Genomic DNA, 19,489 nt, shown 5'->3' with positions numbered 1-19,489 from the left:
AGTAAATAAACACATGCATCTTGGAGCCGACACCATGGCTCAACAAGCAGTACTGGCATCCCATATACGTGCTGATTCTAATGCCAGTTGCCCCACTTCTGATGCAGCTACCTGCTGGTGGTGGACTGGGAAAACAGTTGAGGATGGTCTAAAGCCCTGGGGTCCTGATCCCACATAGGAGACCCTAAGGAGGAGGCTCCTGTCTTCAGATCAGCCTAACTCTAGTGTTGAAACCGTTTGGGGAAAATGAACCAGTGGATGGAAGATCGTTCTGTCTTTCATCTCTGTAGCTCTGCCTTTCCAATAAAAATATAATAAATGTTACAAAAGTAATAAATATCTTCATAAAATATTGTACATTCTGGTTATAGAGTAATATATATGTGTGTATAATATATGTATACATGTTTAAGATTTTGTTTTAGTCATTTATTTGAATGACTTTGCTTATGGAAGTCCTTTATCTTAGTATTTCAGTCATCAAATACCAACATAACTGACTTTAAAAATGCTTTGAAATATTAAGATATCTAAAATGCTACTGTGGTATTGCAATTAAATACTACATGTTTTGACAGGAAGAAATTGCTTAAGCCATTTTTTTTTCTCTAATTAACCCTTTAGATCTTCATGTCTGAAGCTGGAAAAATAAGCCAGAAGATTAAAGTTTGGTTTAGTGATTACTTCAATATCAGTGATACAATTGCCATAATTTCTTTCTTCATTGGATTTGGACTAAGATTTGGAGCAAAATGGAACTCTGAGAATGCGTATGATAATCATGTTTTTGTGGCTGGAAGATTAATTTACTGTCTTAACATAATATTTTGGTATGTGCGTTTGCTAGATTTTCTAGCAGTAAATCAACAGGCAGGACCCTATGTAATGATGATTGGAAAAATGGTAAGTTGAAACATGTCTGCTAATACTTATGGATTTGTTGCCAGTTTTTTTCTTAAAATTCATAAAGATGTGTTATTAACAGTTTTGTTTGAACCAGTGAATTTTTAAATTTTTTGCCTCGTATATATCTTTATGGATACATTATTAACTTAAAGAGAAATATTTGCTAGAATAACATTAGGAAAAACATTTTGTGGTTTCTTGGAATGCTTTGATGTTTTAAATGATACTTACAAAGAATATTTTGTATCACAGAACATTTACTAGCATCTGTTAAATCCTATCCCTGTATTTCTTTTCAACTCATCTGGCACCTGTAGTAGGCTAGTATTCAGTCTCCTCAGAAGTACTTTGGCTTGTTTTCAGTTTACATTGCAACTAGAGAAATTGTTTATAAAAATTCACGTCTGATAATATCACTTCTGTATTTCAAAAAAAAAATTAAGGGTTTTACGTCACTTCAAGGGATCAATATGTTTCAATGAGCCCATAACCTTATGCCCAATTTGGCTATTACTTTGACTGACTGTCTAAATTTTAATTTTGAGGTAATTATAAATTATATAGAATTATAAGAAATAATAAAGCTTTTGTATTCTTTTTCTTGGCAACATCTTCCATGCTTCCCTTTTATTATTCTTGACCTCTTTACATGTGCTGCAGGTCACGTAAGCATTTTAACATTTCATCTCTGCTTGTGCCAGACTAGATACTGGAATGCTGTCATCTCCACCTATGCCTAGACCCTTAGCTTTTTGGACTCGATAACCTAAATTTATCCTTTAGATATCGGCTCCATCATGTTGATGCTATTGTTATCCTTTGCTGCTGGAACCTGTGTATCTTCACTTTAGAATATTTAGAATATTTCTATATCTAACTATGTTTTATGCTATATTCTTACTGGATTTTCATCTGTAGACTATAATCTGGGAATAGGAGCTCTCCTTCATAGATATGTGTTGCCTACATGGATAAATCCATTTCAAATAAGAAAAAAACAAACAAAAATGCTGAGCATTCATTCTTTATTTTTATAAGTTTAGCAACAAATTGTAGAGTATAATTGTTTACCAAGAATGTTTTAATGTTTATTATATATGCTTTGTGGAACAATACAGCGATCGTTAAGATATTATCTCTGTATATGATGAAACCACATTTCTCTTTATTGTCTTTACCCATCATGCAGTTTTTTATTTGTTTATTTATTTATTTATTTATTTATTATTTTTTAGTATCAGATATTTTTTAAAAAGTACTAATGCTGATTCACTTCCCAAACGCCCATAACAACTAAACACCTAAGACAAATTCTTGCTGTTCACTTCTATCCCACTCCCTGCTGGTACACCTGGGAAAGCAAAAAAAATGACCCCAGTCTTCAGGTCCTTGCACCCACATGGGAGACCTGGAGGAAGTTCCTGGCTTTTAACCTAGCAGTTGAGGGCATTTAAGGAGTGAATCAGCAGTTGGAAAGTCTCTCTCTGTCTCCTTTTCTCAGTAATTCACTTTCAAAATAATAAATCTTAAGCTTGAACATATTAATATTCAGACTCCTTTTATATCTTTGATAGCAGCCTAATAAAATTGCATGATAAATACTGAACTTCTTTCTTTCTTCCTACACATTTAACCTAGGAATTTAGACTTTTTTTTTTTTTTTTTTACATAAACAGGGAAAATATTTAGATATCTTTAAATAATTTAATTTAGTCAGCTCTAAGGAAAGTTGTCAGCCTCTACTCTGCATATGAGCTGATGTTTTAAGATTCAGCTGTTCAAATAGCTTCCCCCCCTAATATTATATCCCTATAAAATTATTCTGTCTAGGCTATAGGACTTATTCTTTCAGTTCTACTTAATAATTTTAAAAGTATAAAAAATATTACAATAATTTCTCTTAGACCAATTTATCATTATAACTGTCAGTTGATATTAGTAGGAATAAGCTTTTCTTTTATGTAGCGAGTACAAGATGATTATTAAAGACAAAATGCCGTGAAGTACACTTAAGACAAAAGAACAGTAAAGCTCTAGGAAGGACACTTAGAAATCTGCCTATTTGCCTATAGACCTCTTATTCTAGTTTAAACCGATAATACAATTCAGCATGTTGATAAAGATGCCTGTAACTTCTCAGCTTTCTAAATTGTATATACCACACTTTCAATGACTACTACTTGGACTTTTTTTAAAAGCCTAATTATTCTACTAATATTTGCCTATTAGAACATCAGGTGCGTTTTTTAAAATGAGAATTTGTTGTGGAATTTAGTTTTCTCTATATTTTAATGATGTTCATTTTTTAACAGGTGGCCAATATGTTCTACATTGTTGTGATTATGGCTCTTGTGTTACTTAGTTTTGGTGTTCCCAGAAAGGCAATACTCTATCCTCATGAAGCACCGTCTTGGACTCTTGCTAAAGATATAGTTTTTCATCCATACTGGATGATTTTTGGTGAAGTTTATGCATATGAAATTGATGGTAAGGATTTATGCACAAAGATTTTTGTTTTGTTTTAAAATCAATATTCTGTTATAATAATATTGTATATTTTTAAGTCAAGCTGTTAGCCAGTCTAAGGCCTCCAACAATTCATTAGTTAACTCCCAGTGAAGCATATAAATTAATTAAAATGTTTTAGAATTTTTTTGGCTCTCAATAATGGAAGTCTGGCCTAAACTGGCCCTACACATAAGAACATTTATCAGCTCACATAACAAAAATTTCAAAGGCATGCTGCTTTTCAGACTGGATACTTATATAAACAAGAACCCTTATTCTTTCCTATTTCATCCTCCCTAATCATGTTTTCTGATTTGTGTATGTTTCCCTTGTAATTATAAGACAATTGTTAGTAGGAAGGAAGGAAGGGATACTACTTAAATATATTTTTAGCATAAAGTTTTTTTTCACAGAAATCTTTAGAAACTTTTTTCTAATTAGCTTAAGTTAACTTTAGCTATGGTATAGAGTTAGAGGTAAAGGGGACTGGGATTATTCTGACAACTTTTGACCAATGCTGATGGGGGTCGAGTACAATGTTAATGACAAAAGTAATAATATACTGTCATTTTTTTAAGGGCATTTATCATGTTAAGTTTTCAGGGATTTCAGATTTTCAGGTTGCTATCAAAGATTGTTAAGTAAAGTTTTTGGATAAACCAATAAATGACATAATTACCATCATTTCTTAAAGGAAATATTTTGTACAATTTTGTTATATTTACACTTTGACTCTTATATCACCTTAGTAAAGGTAGCTAACAATAATTTTTAAAGCTTTCCCTTTGTATTCAGCTTTGTTCTGACTTCAGAAACTACAATGCAAAGGGGGATGAGAAGGAATTCAGATCTAATTATAATATGTTTGAGAAGCACTGGCTACTTTTGCAATCCTCTTTTATGTCACAATTAGATAACTTCTGTGATTTTTTTTCAGTTTCCTTTATTTACAAGTTTTTTATAAAACAAATTCCACATATCTAACAATGCAGTTTTAGAAGCATTGTGATATTTCCACCCCCCAATGCTCCATCCTCAGAAGGAGAGACAGGGAAAGATTTTCCATGTACTGGTTCACTCCCCAAATGGCCACAGCAGTCAAAGCAGAGCTGCTCCAAAGCCAGGAGCCTCTTGCAGGTCTCCCATGTGAATGCTGGGGCCCAAGGACTTGGGTCATCCTGGATAGTTTTCCCAGGCCACGATGAGGAACCTGGATTGAAGTGAAGCAGCTGGGACAAACCAGTGCCTATATTGGGAACTGGTGCTTCAAGGTGGAGGGTTAACCTGTTCAGTCACAGTGACAGTGCCTTTTTTTGTCATGGCACATTTTCAGTTCACTTCTCAGTCACAGGCTTAACAGACCCTACAAAGTAACTAATTCAACAGCTAGAAGGTTGGGGTGAAAAACATCTGTTCCTCAAGAGTACAGAAAAAGGCTGTCTACCAATAGATCTTGAAGAGGATCTTTATGTTAATGACTTTACAGGGTTTAGTGTGACTCTCATACTGTTAAGATATGTTTCTCCTCTCGGTTTCACATCAGATTTGGCCATTTCGGCCATCTGGGGAAGTGAACCAGCAGATAGATAGAAGGTCTTTCTCTTTGTCTCTCTTTCTCTTCATAAATAGGCCTTTCCAAAATAAATAAATAAATTTTTCAAAAAACATGTTTCTAAAAGAAGTATTGTGATGTGGCTGATAATAGAAACTTTGCTTTCTTTAATGCACCTCAGGGTAAGCTCGTCAATGAAGCATTTGTATTATGTGTAGTCTTGTCAGAATAGAGTAGTGGAGAAATTCTCCCAAAAGTCTTTCTGTACTGAAGTTACGCCAAGGCTTCTACTGGTAACTGATACAGATTTGTGTGTAATCAAGACTTCTTATGTATAGTAAACAAATAAGCTTAAATACTAAGTAATAGCAATTACTGGTGAATTACCAAAATTTGTTTTTCTTCCTTAAGTGTGTGCAAATGATTCCTCTGTCCGTGAAATCTGTGGTCCTGGGACATGGCTGACTCCATTTCTTCAAGCAGTCTACCTCTTTGTACAGTATATTATTATGGTTAATCTTCTGATTGCATTTTTCAAGTAAGTTCATTCAAATGTTCATTGTAACAAATCATTGTCCAGTTTCTACTTGTTTTGAAGGAAATGTACAAAACTTAAAATTAAAAAAAAAAATATTGAAATTTAAACTATTGAAATTCTTTGAATAAAACTTAAAAAGGATTTTCTTAGAATGTATTTTAAAAAATAGAACTTTGGGAAGTTTTATAAGCAAAACATAGACCTGTATCCCTAACTTATGTGAACACTGACTATTATTATTTCAGTGGTTGCCAATTTTATAATAAATTAAAGGACCTTATTTTCTCTACATTTCTTTTTTTAATAATAGTATTTTTATTGCAAAGTCAGATATACAGAGAGGAAGATCTTCTGTCCAGTGATTACTCCGCAAGTGACAGCAGTGGCCAGAGCTGAGCCCATCCAAAGCCAGGAATTTTTTCCGGGTCTCCCACGCAGGTGCATGGTCCCAAGGCTTAGGGTTCTCCTCAACTGTTCTCCCAGGCCACAAGCAGAGGATTAGAACCAGCGTCCATATGGGATCCTGGCGCATTCAAATGAAGACTTTAGCTGTTGGGCGGGTGCTCCGGGCCCTACATTTCTTTAATTACTATTAAGGTTGACTATTTTCCTGTGGTTTTGCCATTTATATATAATTTTTCAAATCTTAATATATTTTTCTGCAAATTTTTTTTTACCAGGCATGAGTAAGGTCCTCAAGAATGTCAGGTTTTTACCTCAAATTTATGACTTTTGTGTCCTTATTTAGAACAAAGCTTTAAGTATTTAAAACTTAAGATACAGTTAGTTAAGTTCATTTTTTTTCTGTTATTTTAGCAATGTATATTTACAAGTGAAGGCAATATCCAATATTGTATGGAAGTACCAGCGTTATCATTTTATTATGGCTTATCATGAGAAACCAGTTCTGCCTCCTCCGCTTATCATTCTTAGCCATATAGTTTCTCTTTTTTGCTGCATATGTAAAAGAAGAAAGAAAGATAAGACCTCTAGTGGACCAAGTAAGTAAAATACATAAAAGCAAATGCTTTTATAACTTCTCAGTATTATACTAAAAGCTAAAAATTGGTTATTGAGAAGATTTAATTAGTTAATGCCTGCTTTTGTTAAATTTTCTAAACCTAAGGAAAAATTTAGGTGCAGTATGATCTGGGGGTTGGAGGAGGCGATGTTAGGGCTTTCGAACCAGCTGCCTACTCTTAGGCCTAGGAAAGCTGCATAAGATGGACCAAGTACTTGAGCCACTGCCAGCAACAGAAGTGTAAAACTCAGATGGAAGTCGAAACTCCTGGTTCCAGTCTGACCCCATGTTTGCCTGTTGTAGCCATTTGGAGAGAAAGAAGATGTGTGTGTGTGTGTGTGTGTGTGTGTGTGTGTGTGTGTGTGTGTGTGTGTGTGTGTGTGTGTGTCTGCTTTTCAAATAAAATAAGTCTTTTTAAAAAAATTAACAAGTGCAAGAAGTGTCTGAAATTACCCTGGTGATATAGCATGAGTGAAGACAGTACCTGTCTAGTACTAGAGCAGTAGACGCACAGCAGTGAAAAGAGAGAAAATGTGCAGGTAGATTTATTCTTAAGAGCCCTGAATAAAAGTTGGAAAACTCATGAGGTAAAGTTGATAGCTTGATAGTTCTTTATTCGTTTTTTCCCTACTTTTTTTTTCATAGAACTTTTCCTAACAGAAGAAGATCAAAAGAAACTACATGATTTTGAAGAACAGTGTGTTGAGATGTATTTTAATGAAAAAGATGACAAATTTCATTCTGGAAGTGAAGAGAGAATTCGTGTCACTTTTGAAAGGTTCAGAAGTACTTTCACTAAAATTGATTATGTCAGAATGAAGCTGTATTGGTTATGTCTGTATGTTATGCATGGTCACATTGTCAAACTTATTTTGTCAGACAAAATGGTTCTTTTTAAAAAGGTTTATTTTATAGGAGGAAAGTTCGATAAACAGAGAGGAGGAGAGACAGAGAGGAAAGTCTTCTGTCTGTTGATTTACTCCCCAAGTGACTGCAATGGCTGGAGCTGAGCCAATCCGGAGCCTGGAGCCTGGAGCTCTTCCGGGTCTCCCACACGGGTGCAGGGTACCAAGGCTTTGGACCATCCTCAGCTGGTTTCCCAGGCCACAAGCAGGGAGCTGGATTGGAAGCGGAGCCACCCGGATCAGAACTGGCACCCATATGGGATCCTGGTGTGGTCAAGGCGATAACTTTAACCACTAAGCTTTCATGCCAGGCCGCAGACAAACTAATTTTTGGTAATTGTTTCATATTTTGGGAAGACTTCAATTTCTTTTGGTTCAATACTTCACAAATCTCGAGAAATCAAACCTTATTACTTTTTTAATCCTACTTAGAATAATGAGGAATTAATGTTTTTTACTGTTCAGTGAGAGGAATAAAACTATCCTCACTTTCTGAAAGTCTTTTTCCATTTTCTTGTTACAGTCTGGAAGCATCTGGTCTCTGTGTAGCCATGGTAGACCTGTGTGGATGTATCTGTACCCAAATTACTTGTAAAGATGTTGGAATAAATAGCCTAGAATCCGCGCCCAAATAGAGATCACTTTTCAACCTTTTAAAAATATTTGTTTGTTTTTAAAGACAGAGTTACAGAGGGAGAGATGGAAACAAAGGAAATCTTCCATCCACTGGTTCGTTCCTCTAATGACCCCAGTGGCTATAGCTATCTTTCATTGCTTTCACAAGTACACTGACAGAAGACTAGATTGGAATTGAAACAACTAGAAGATGAACAAATAGGATGCTAGTGTTGCCAGTGGCAGCTTAAGGTGCTATGTACCAGTGCTTGCCCCACAAAATGTTTTTAAAAATCTTGTATTTTATATTAGGATTTAGATTCCTCCTTAAATCTTAGGGTATGCCTCGTAATAAGTAACCATGTCTTATGAAAAAATTTACAGTGTTGGAGTGACCAGCATGATGGTTCAGCTAACTAATCACTATGCCTGCAAGTCCCAAACCAGAAACCCAGAGGAAGCTCTTGGCTTATGATTGGCTCAGCTTTGATTATTATGTCCTTTTGGGGAGTTTAACCAGCAAATGGAAGATCTCTCTGTGTCTCTCCTTCTCAATAAATCTGCCTCTCCAATAAAAATAAATCTTTTTTTTAAATTTTACAATGTTAGAACCTGTGTAAAATCTGCTTTTACCATAATTTATTGAGACCACAGAAGAAATTTCTATATCAATATTTAGTATTTACAAAAAGCTTGCTTTTCCTTTACAGAGTGGAACAGATGTGCATTCAAATTAAAGAAGTTGGAGATCGTGTCAACTACATAAAAAGATCTTTACAGTCATTAGATTCTCAAATTGGACATTTACAGGATCTTTCAGCCCTCACAGTAGATACGTTGAAGACTCTCACTGCTCAGAAGGCTTCCGAAGCTAGCAAAGTTCACAATGAAATAACACGAGAACTGAGTATTTCTAAACATTTGACTCAAAACCTTATTGATGATGGTCCTGTCAGACCTTCTGTGTGGAAAAAGCATAGCGTTGCAAATACGCTTAGCTCCTCTGTTCCTCGAGGTGATGTTGAAAGTAATAACCCCTTTTTTTGCAATATATTTATGAAACATGAAAAAGATTCCCAGTATAATATATTTGGTCAAGATTTACCTATATTACCCCAGAGGAAAGAATTCAATTTTCCGGAGGCTGGTTCCTCTTGCAGTGCCTTATTCTCAAGTGCTGTTTCTCCTTCAGAACTACGGCAGAGACGACATGGCCTAGAATTATTAAAGGGATTTAATAAAAGTCAAAAACTAGGCAGTTCACCTAGTAGTACACCACATCTGTCATCCCCTCCAACCAAGTTTTCTGTTAGTACACCATCCCAGCCAAGTTGCAAAAGTCACTTGGAAAGTGTAACCAAAGATCATGACACTGTTTGCTCTAAAGCTGCAGAAGGAGACAATACAGAATTTGGAGCATTTGTGGGTAAGTGAAACTGGTGTTCATGTTGTCGGGATTGTTTGTTTTCTGCTCAGAAATAAAAGTTATCTCTAAAGGAAAAAATAATTAGATAATAAAAATTTTAAGTACTATGTGACAAGTATACTATTTTTTAAAATATGTAGTTCTGCAATTTTTAAAAGGAATTAGTAGGGGAGATAGGCTAAATTTGATTCTTTAAGAGTTATGATGGAAAAGCCATTATTAGCCATAATTACAATTTTATGGAAAATTTCTGGGCTTTCTTTGGAATTTAAACATTTTAGTTGAATTTGGCCATCTCCTATTGAAAGACTTTGAGTGTTCATAATTTATTACAGTCCTTTGGGGACAACAGAAGGATATAGAGGGAGTTAGAGAGAGGTAATTCATGACATGTGAGAGTGAAAGGATATACAAATAATAATTAGGTTTTTAGGAAAATAGTTTAATTTGAGAACAAATGAGTCATGTGTCACTTAATCATGGGGGCATATTCTGAGAGTTTGACAAGATGGCATTGTTTGTTTTGTTTTTTTTTTTTAATTGCAAAGTCAGAGATATATATGGAGGAGGAGAGGCAGAGAGGAAGATCTTCCATCCAATGATTACCCAAGTGACCGCAGTGGTTGGTGTTGAGCTGATCCAGGAGCTCTTCCAGGTCTCCCACGGGGGTGCAGAGTTCCAAGGCTTTGGCCCGTCCTCCATTGCTTTCCCAGGCCACAAGCAGAGAGCTGGATGGGAAGCGGGGCTGGTGGGATCAAAACCAGCACAGTCAAGGCAAGGACTTTACCCGCCAGGCCATGGCGCCGGGCTCTCGTTAGGAGACTTTAATATAGACTGTACTTATATAAACCTAAGTGGTAGATAATCACTTGATATGGCATTTTGAGGAAATGTATGAGACTGCTACTAGTGTACCACGACCATACTGTTTATTGTATTTTTTTCAGTAAGTTGGAATACACCCTACAATAACAATAGAAAATAGTAAAGTATAGAAAATACTAAGCCTGTACCTTGTTCATTTGTCATTATGAAGTCTTAAGTGCTACCCATTTATATTCCTACAAAGGAGAGCACTTAAGAAAAAAATGATTTATTCTTATACCCGTGATCTCTTAAACAACATGAGAAAAGGAAAGCCTTTTAGTAATAACATGTTAGTGACCTTCAAAACTGGTAAGGAAGTGATAGAGGAAAGCAGATTGTTGTGAAATTAAGTGTGAATGGAAGGAAAGAAAGGAGAGATAGTAGAGTCACTATTGGCAACTCTGAAAAAGTTTAGCAGTGAAGGTAAAACAAATGACTGGGTTTGTTGTTGTCTGTTAAGGATGTGCCTTGTTTTATTTTTAGTGGTAATGGAAATTTAAATATAGTAAAATGCTAATGGTATGCCATTGTAGAGGAATGTGTTAAGGGGAAATATTTTATAGAGCTAATTAAATCTTCCAATTTGAAGAATATAATCCTCTAATTTGAAGAACCTAATACTTCTGGTTGTTAATAGCTAGAAGTGTTTAACAAATACTCAGCATTTTCTGAAGATAGCAATTATTTAAAGATAGATGAGGTTCTTGATTATTTCTTTCCATTAGGTGGCTTGCTACTCTTTGGAACTTCTGGCGTTTATGGAATGTGCATAGATACAGTTCTAAGAATGTTAGTGAGTCAATGTAAAATCTGCACTAAGGCCAGCCTACAGATTACCTAGGTCCTGAGAGTGCTGAGAGCCTCTGCTAGGCTCTGTGCAGTTCCTTGTGGATGTAGATACATGACTCCCTACCCAAAGTCTAGCCTAGTCTATGTTTGAAGGTCCATTTTAGCTTGTTTGTTACTGTGTAATGTGTTACCCTTAAAATGTATGTTTACCTTTATATACTAGTGAAAAAGATTGTTTCCTTTTTTCCTTTTAAATTTCTGGCCCCTTTTCACATGTTAGATTCATTTAAGGGGCTTTTGTTTTGCTGTGACTGTAGACTAAACTAATCTTCACAAATGTCCTGACAAATATTTTTAATATTATTCATCAAATATGCTAAAGTGGACAGTGAAGCAATTGAAATTTTAAAAACAACATTGTTTCTGTGAATGTCTTATGATGTCATTATTTTTACAGTTTAAACATAACAAAAAAATTTATTATTTTTTTAAAAGGACATAGAGATAGTATGGATTTGCAGAGATTTAAGGAAACATCAAACAAAACAAAAGAAATTCTATCTGTAAGTAAAACCTATTGAAGCAAGACAGTTTTACTTTCTTTCACTACTTTTATGTTTATGTCTCTTTGCTTTAGAGATTTCACATCTCAGAAATGTTGAACTGATTAAATGAAAATAAATTTTTTCCTTAAATTAACACCAAAAAATTGATAATGGCGTACGAATTTCTGTGAATAGTTGCTCTTCATAGGAACCAGCTTGAATTATGTAATTTTGATGGACCATATTATTAGTTATCCTGCATAGAGAAGATAGATCTATGTATTTTGGTGGCATTTGCAGTACCATTTGTATTTTTAACAGTGTATGTTCATATTAAAATAGTATTTTGATATATTTAATGACTTTTGGCTAAGTCTTACTGCTTAGAATTTATCTGGTTATATGAAAGGTAAGATGTGTTGGGTGTGTGCGTGCTATGTTTGCTCTAAGTTTAAAAATAATCCTATTATTTTTACTCATAGGGACAGCAGAATGATGTAAGAAAAATGATTATGGCATATGCAGAGATGCCTAAATATCAGGTAAAGTCTCTAGTAAAAATGGGAGTCACAAATTCAGCTTAAAATATACATGTCCTTTTAGTCAGGAGGTAGGTGTAAGTTCAGTGGATCTCTTGTATTTATATTTTGCATAATGTTTGTAGCCATTTTATTCCTGTGATCTGAATTTTTCTGTTAAAAGAGCGATTTTGGAAAGACATCTAAATACATGGGTCGACTGCATTTAGATTGCTCTGGCTCGCAACTAATGATGAAAACAGAAAAGAAAGAAGAGAAGAGCCTGGCATGATGGCTCAGCAGCTAAATCCTCTCCTTCAAGTGCTGGTGTCCCATATGGTTGCTGCTTTGTGTCCTGGCTGCTCCACTTCCTGTTCAGCTCCCTGCTGATGTCCTGGGAAAGCAGTAGAGGATGGCTCAATGTCTTGGGACCCTTCATCTGTGTGGGAGATCTGGAAGAGGCTCCTGGCTTCTCTCTCTCTAAATCTGATCTACCAATAAAAACAAAACTTCAAAACAACAACAAAAAACCTTTTACATGGCACTAGAATGCAGAAATAATCTACCTACAGAAAAAGGAAAATGTGGTGAGACAGTTTATTAAGCATTTCAAGATTACAAATAAACTGATTAAATCTTACAAAGATCCAACCAACACTATTTAATTCTAAAATTCACTTCAGTTGAATCTATTTTAGAAAAACTGGAATAGCATATCTCACATTACAGTAACAGTAAAATCAACTTTGGTAGAGAAGTTCTACTTTTCATATCTCTCTCTCTCTAAAAGGTATATTTATCTTTACTGGAAAGGCTATTCACATTTAGAGGGAAGGAGAGACAAAGAGGAAGATCTTGCATCCACTGGTTTAATCCCCAAATGGCCTCTGGCCAGAGCTGAGCAATCTGAAGCTGGAAGTCAGGAGCTTCTTCTGGGTCTCCCACGCAGGTGCAGGGTCGCAAGTGCTTGAGTCATCCTCTGCTGCTTTCCAAGGCCATAAGCAGAGAGCTGGATGGAAAGTGGGGCAGTCAGGACATGAACTGGGCCCATTAAAATTTTTTTTGTTTTGTTTTTAATTTTAAATTTTAGTTCTTCAAATGCCTCTAAATCTGTCTCTTAGTTGCAGATTAGAATTTTTGTGTTATTATTGAGTATATCAAAAAGCACTTAAAATAAAGCAAGCAAGAAATAGCTGTAAACTGGTTCCAGAAGGAGAAACTAAAATTGGACATGAATTTAAAATCTGTTGTTTCTGCCAGTAAAAGATGAGTACTGTTTTTACCTTAGCTGTGTAAAACCACTGCGGCTCAAGAACTTTAGCAGCAAAGCTGGAAGATTTATCTCTATATTTAAATTAACTTAGAAAATTGAAATCACAAAAAAACTTAAGCTGTAAAGCTAATAGAACCTCATCTTTCTTTGTTTTAAGATTTATTTATTTATTTATTTACTTATTTATTTATTTATTTATTCTGCTTGTTCACTGTCCAGATGGCTGCAATGGCCAGGGTTGGACCTGCATAAAACTAGGAGCCAAGATTTCTTCAGGTCTCCCAAACTCTTTGCACAACTTCTGCTTTTCCCAGGCCATTAGCAGAGAGTTTGATCATAGATGGAAAAGCCAGGGCATGAACCAGTCCGCAGAAGAGCTTTCTCAACATGCAGGCAATAGAAAATAGTGGGATAAATTATAAAAAAAAAACCAATTAAGTACCTACACATAGATAAATCTAAATAAATTTGAAAAAGTTTGACAGGCAGCCAACAGATCTTTGTTAGATGAATACCTTATACAGATCATTAAGAAACTACCAAGACCCACAAATACGAAGTAGTTCCAAATCAGTGTTGTGAGTGTGCCAAGGCATGTGTAAAATAATTCCTTCTTTCCATTTTTCTTTTCCTTTCTTCCTTCCTTTTTTTTCTTTCTTGTGAGTTGATTCTTTTTCTACAATTCCCTTATATTGTTCTAAATCTTTTGTGAATTTATATTGTTATGAAAAAGGAGTAGCTCATATGGATTTGTCTACAATAGCCAAGTAAAGGTGCTTTGACAGTTTATGAGACCCTGAAGAAAATAACCGTAATCAATATTTTCCGCCTTGTGTCTATCTCAAATAAAGTATATTGAGCTAAATAAATAATCAAGGGGTTCTTTTTACTTAGAACAGTGGCATGGCATTCAGTTCAGTTGTTTTAAAAATTATGTGTATGTCCACTATATGCAGAGTGATAATCCCTCTGAAGACACTTTGAAACACGTGAGTTCTTTTGCTGGCTTTACTGAATGTCACAGAACTCCAGATTCTCTTCATGTGGAACAAGGTAAGTGTTTTGATTTATGAATTTTGTTAGCAAACGTGCTTATTTAAACTTTTATCTTATCTTTGATAAATACCTGGATAATAAATTATATAGGAGTCAGAGGTAAGTTTTCTGGTCCATTGTTGTTAGCCATAAATAAGTCATGTAAGGCTAACGTTCTGGTACTTTTTACATAAACAATTGTTTCTGATAGATCTGACTTTTGTCATGTATCATGCTTCAATCTGCATGATTCATCATCACCATTGTTGGTTTGTCTCCCATTAGATCTTCATGTTTATACTGTAATACATGACAATTCAGTCTTTTTCCTATACAACAGAAAACAGTATACCATAGATTTGTTTTGTACCATTAACTTTTTACTGAAGATATTCTGGTGTTCCATATCAGGCTTTTTAAAATGAGTCAGGATTGCATACTCTTGTATCTTAAAAATTGAGTAATTTTAAAGCTTCCTTTTCAGAAACAGTATCGCCATGTCCCTCTTACCCTCACTTATTTTTTTCTTCTTCATCTGCTAAATTCAGCAGTACATATAATGATCAGGTTGTTTATTCTTCAGGAATGCAAATTGGCTTAACATTCAAACATATTACTGTGATGCATGAAGAAAGTAAACCAAAGGAAAATTACGAGATTATCTCAGTAACTATACAAAGGGGATTTGATAAAATTTAATAATCATTGAAAATTAAAGCTGCTGGGCCCGGTGGTATGGCCTAGTGGCTAAGGTCCTCGCCTTGAATGCACCGGGATCCCATGTGGTTGCTGGTTCTAATCCTGGCAGCTCCATTTCCTCTCTATCTTTCCTCCTCTCTGTATATCTGACCTTGTAATAAAAACAAAATAAATCTAAAAAAAAAGAAAATTAAAGCTGCTAAAGTAGGAATATGAAGGAGTTCCTTGATTTTGATAAAAGCATTTCAAAAAGTTACTGCGGATATTATAGTCCATAATAAAATAGGCGAAGTCCATAATGGAGAACAATACTGGGAATCTGGGACTGCTGTTTCTTACATTCTAAATCAGAACAATAAAGCAGTAGAATTAGTAAAGAAAAAATTACAAAACTCTTGAGTATTCTGACACAACATAGTTACTTTCAGAGTTAGTGTGATTACATTACTGCATCCTCGTATTTCCATTTTAAGCCGTGTCTGTTTACCTTTTTAAAAAAGGCATCTCTTCGCAAAACACAAAGCCCATACACACACCTGTTTACTCTTCCACACCAACAAACTTATATTATGGTTAGAGCAAAAACTCTAGATTCTTTAATATTTGAATAAATTTCTTCAAAATATTTAGACTGTCCACATTGGGCAGTGCCCACCAGGGAAGGCTTCTTCATCAGCCCAAAATATTTAGACTGTATGCTGTCATCATAGTCATAATGTAGATTTTTTCTTGAGTCTTCTTATGCCTCCAAGAAGGGTGAGTTTGGGACAAGGGAGAGAGATGTTTTACTTAATTTTTCCTCTGTTTCTTAGTGCCTTTCCACAGCACTATTATTCATGGGCTGCATGTAACTTTGTGTGTTCAGCAGTATTAGGCAGATAGTAAGCTATTTTATGAAGGTTGCTAGAAAACTTTTGTTTGGTTAATCAGTATTTAAAAAATTTAATTGACTTTTCATTAATTTTCTCTTAGGGGAAATTGGTAGTCGAAGGCCTTCTGCAGAAGATACTCATGAAGTAGATTCCAAAGCAGCCTTATTACCGGTTTGTACATTTTAACTATACAGATGCATATTATTTAGTACAATATTGCTAGGAAAGAACTAGAAGTGGCAGTATTTTATTTGGGATTGCTTCAAGTTTTCAAAAAGACTATAGCATAGAAAACTTACATCTGTGGCAAGTGTTTGGAATAGTGGTTTAGTTGCTGCTTCAGATGCCTACATCCCATACAGAGGTGCCTGGTTCAGGTCCCAGCTGCTTGGTTTCCAATCCACTTCTTGCTGATGCACACCCTGGGAGGCAACAGATGATGACTCGGATAGCTAGGACCCTGCTACCCATGTGGCAGACTTGGATGGAATTCCTGGCTTCTGGCTTTTGCCTGGTGAATCCTGGCTATTTATGGGAATTTGGGGAATGGATCGATGACCGGAAGATCAGTCAGCATCTCTGCTTTTCAAATAAAGAGTTAAAAAAGATGAGACACCACAACATCAGTGCATGGTAGCAGTTACAGGAAGTTTTTTCCTATGGTGAGTAATGAGATAGTTTATATGGAAGACAGGCAAAGATCTCTTCTGTGTGTTAATTAAATCTAAGTACATGAACTTTGCCAACTAAGATAATAGGATACCTCAGAAAAATGTAGAAATGAATATTGTTTTAGCTTTTAATTCCAGTGTTCCAAGACCTGTTTTGAAACCCTCTCATTTTGATTTTACTTATTTCTTTTAATAGCAGATTTTTATTATTTCTTTAAAAAGCAGTAAAATTCTTCCTTTATATTGAATTCTATAGAAATCATTGTTCATAATTATGTTTTAAGAGACTGTCAAATTTGAAAGGAAAATATAGAAATAAGAACTACAGATCGAAACCTAAGTAACACGCTAGGCATGTGTGGGGACAGTTACTCAACTGAACCTGATACAATATAGAACTATAATTAGATGGAAAATGTTAAAGGTAAAGAGACACGGAACATATATCTGCTTGACATTGAGAAACTTAGAATTTTCCAAACTGATGGAACATCTGAAAATGGAGGAGTAAAACTAATCTAGATGTAGAAACACCATTTTAAACCTGCAGAATAAAAACTATATGTACCAAAAGGCTGCCATGAATGTGAAAAAAAAATACCATAATTATTGTTGAACGTTCAACTTGTTTCTCAGGTTTTCTTTTTATCCTTTGCTTTTTGAGGGGCAGAGGGCCATAGTGTATAGGCGAAGAGTCTTCACAAAGTTCATGAAAAGTTATAAAAGAGATCATGCATGAATTTTTAAAAATTTTGTTCCAAAATGACTATTTATAATACATGTTTGTGTGTATATACATATGTTTGTGTGTATGAACGTGTGTGTGTGTGTGTGTAAGTAAAGCCAGAGACAGGCATAGATAGAGGCATATTTATAAAGAGAGAGACAGTCATACAGAGATCAATCTCCTGCTGCACAGTAGTTCATTCCCCTGCAAAAGCCAGCCCAGGATCTAAAGCCAGGTATCTCTTTATTTTTCTTAAAATTTATTTTATTTATTTGAAAGGCAAGGGAGACAAAGATCTTGCATGCACTAATTTACTCCCCAAATAGCCTAACAACCAGGATTGGGTAACGCCAAAGCTTCTTCCTGGGCCCAAGGATTTTGGCCATCATCCGCTGCCTTCCCAGGCACATTAACATGGAATTGGATCAGAATTGGAGCAGCCAGAACCCATATTGGGATGCTGTTGTTACAGACCACAGTGTAATGTGCTGCACTACAGCACTTGCCCCTAAAATGTTCTTCATTCTTAAAACAAACTGTAGGAAACGAAATAGCATTAAACAGATTTCATAAATGATATGAACTTGTTTTGTGCTAAGTTTTTGTTTATGTTTGTTTTCTTACTAAAGGATTGGTTACAAGACAAACCATCAAACAGAGAAACATTGTAAGTAAGCCTTTTTCACATCATTAATCTGAGAAGTATTATTGTTACCAAATGTTTTTTTCCTCTGATTGTTGCATAATTTCTTTAAATTTCCTTCATTTATGGTCTGTAATTATTGTAGTCTGTCCTATCTTTGTATACATGAGATTGAGGTAACTCATTATACATAGATCTGATTTCATCATTTTGTATAGTTATACTGTAACTGCAATTCTATCTTTCTGATAGTAATAAAAATAAGATTTTATTGTGTTGTTCTATTTCCATCTTGTTCTTGAATAAATACATTGAGAGACCCAATTTGAAAATTTAATTTTGTATTTGCTTAGCATCTCTGTTCATCATTTTAAACAAACTTTGTATCTACTTTTGGGAAGCACATTGTCCTAACGGGAGGTAATGCATCACCCTAAATACCACCCACACCACCAAGAAAGCCAAACTACCCCTGCCAGGCTGGGCCATTTCTCTCTCTGCTTTATAACTGGCCTTGGGGAGTTCCCAGCCTACAGACGGAGCGGACAGGGCTTGCACAAGGAAACGAAAATCCAGCAGCTTCAAGTGTCCCTGCAGACGGAGCATCCCTATCCACCCCTCCCTCACATGCTTAGTCACATTGATAGTTAGAGTAGTAATGTACAAATAGGAAGATGTACAGATATGAAGATCCCCTAGAAACCTGATCTGGTACAAAATCAAAGGGAACATGAAAGCAGTTTACAGGTGATTGTTCCTGAAAGGAAGATGTTCAGTTCAGATTCGACATGAATAAACAATCAAAGATAACCTGTGTGCTTCAGCCTAGGAATTATTACTTTAATATTCCCAAGAACATATTCTAAAGTCTGATGTGTCACCCATTTGGTATAGGAGAAGAAAATAAGCAGACCTCATAGTCAGATAAATAATTTTCATAAATTGCTTTTAAATTACTGAAATATCCTAGCCCTAGGTGACACTTGGAAGATTTATTACCAGACATCTTAAGGGAATATTGTGTTTTATAATCAAGGCAATAGGATATGAATACTGAATAGAGATTTCAAGTTGATGTTAATTATACTGTGTGCCAAGGGACCATTGTCTTGTAGCATGCTAACCCAGGGAAATAACCAGAAGGGTAATTGATCACTCTTTAAATGCAGCGGAAGGGATGGTGCTATGTTCAGAATATATGTTAAAAGAAAATGCTGTGTTAAGGTGAAAACCACCAGGAAACAAAGAATATAGGAAGCTGGAGAGGTACTGGAGAAGTCCTCTACTTCTTAGGTGCTTCTGTGGATGGTCCTCCGAGTCCTGAGCAGTGCCATTAGTTATGTAATGTACAGCTGAGCCCATGATCCCTTTCTCTTGAT

The 19,489-nt window shown here is 35.3% G+C and overlaps 1 protein-coding gene across 2 annotated transcripts in view; it reads left to right on the top strand.

Annotated features, from left to right (window-relative positions):
• The window catches only part of TRPM7 (transient receptor potential cation channel subfamily M member 7), a 98,914-nt gene that overhangs the window by 61,138 nt on the left and 18,287 nt on the right, over positions 1–19,489 (top strand). For both annotated transcript variants that reach the window (XR_005882578.1, XM_040968814.1), the window contains exons 21-31: positions 625–903; positions 3,219–3,393; positions 5,378–5,504; positions 6,321–6,505; positions 7,171–7,303; positions 8,756–9,471; positions 11,623–11,690; positions 12,155–12,214; positions 14,420–14,516; positions 16,170–16,240; positions 18,097–18,134. Coding sequence is in view for 1 of the 2 variants with exons in the window: in XM_040968814.1 (XP_040824748.1) it covers positions 625–903; positions 3,219–3,393; positions 5,378–5,504; positions 6,321–6,505; positions 7,171–7,303; positions 8,756–9,471; positions 11,623–11,690; positions 12,155–12,214; positions 14,420–14,516; positions 16,170–16,240; positions 18,097–18,134 (1,949 nt within the window). In the remaining variant the exon portion in view is untranslated. The remainder of the gene's footprint in view (positions 1–624; positions 904–3,218; positions 3,394–5,377; positions 5,505–6,320; positions 6,506–7,170; positions 7,304–8,755; positions 9,472–11,622; positions 11,691–12,154; positions 12,215–14,419; positions 14,517–16,169; positions 16,241–18,096; positions 18,135–19,489) is intronic.

The sequence above is a fragment of the Ochotona curzoniae genome, unplaced genomic scaffold, assembly GCF_017591425.1.
Source record: "Ochotona curzoniae isolate NIBS_2020 unplaced genomic scaffold, NIBS_Ocur_1.0 scaffold_4701, whole genome shotgun sequence".
NCBI classification, from domain to species: Eukaryota; Metazoa; Chordata; class Mammalia; order Lagomorpha; family Ochotonidae; genus Ochotona; species Ochotona curzoniae.
Note: the sequence above shows the minus strand (reverse complement) of the source record. Positions and strands in the feature narration are given on the sequence as shown.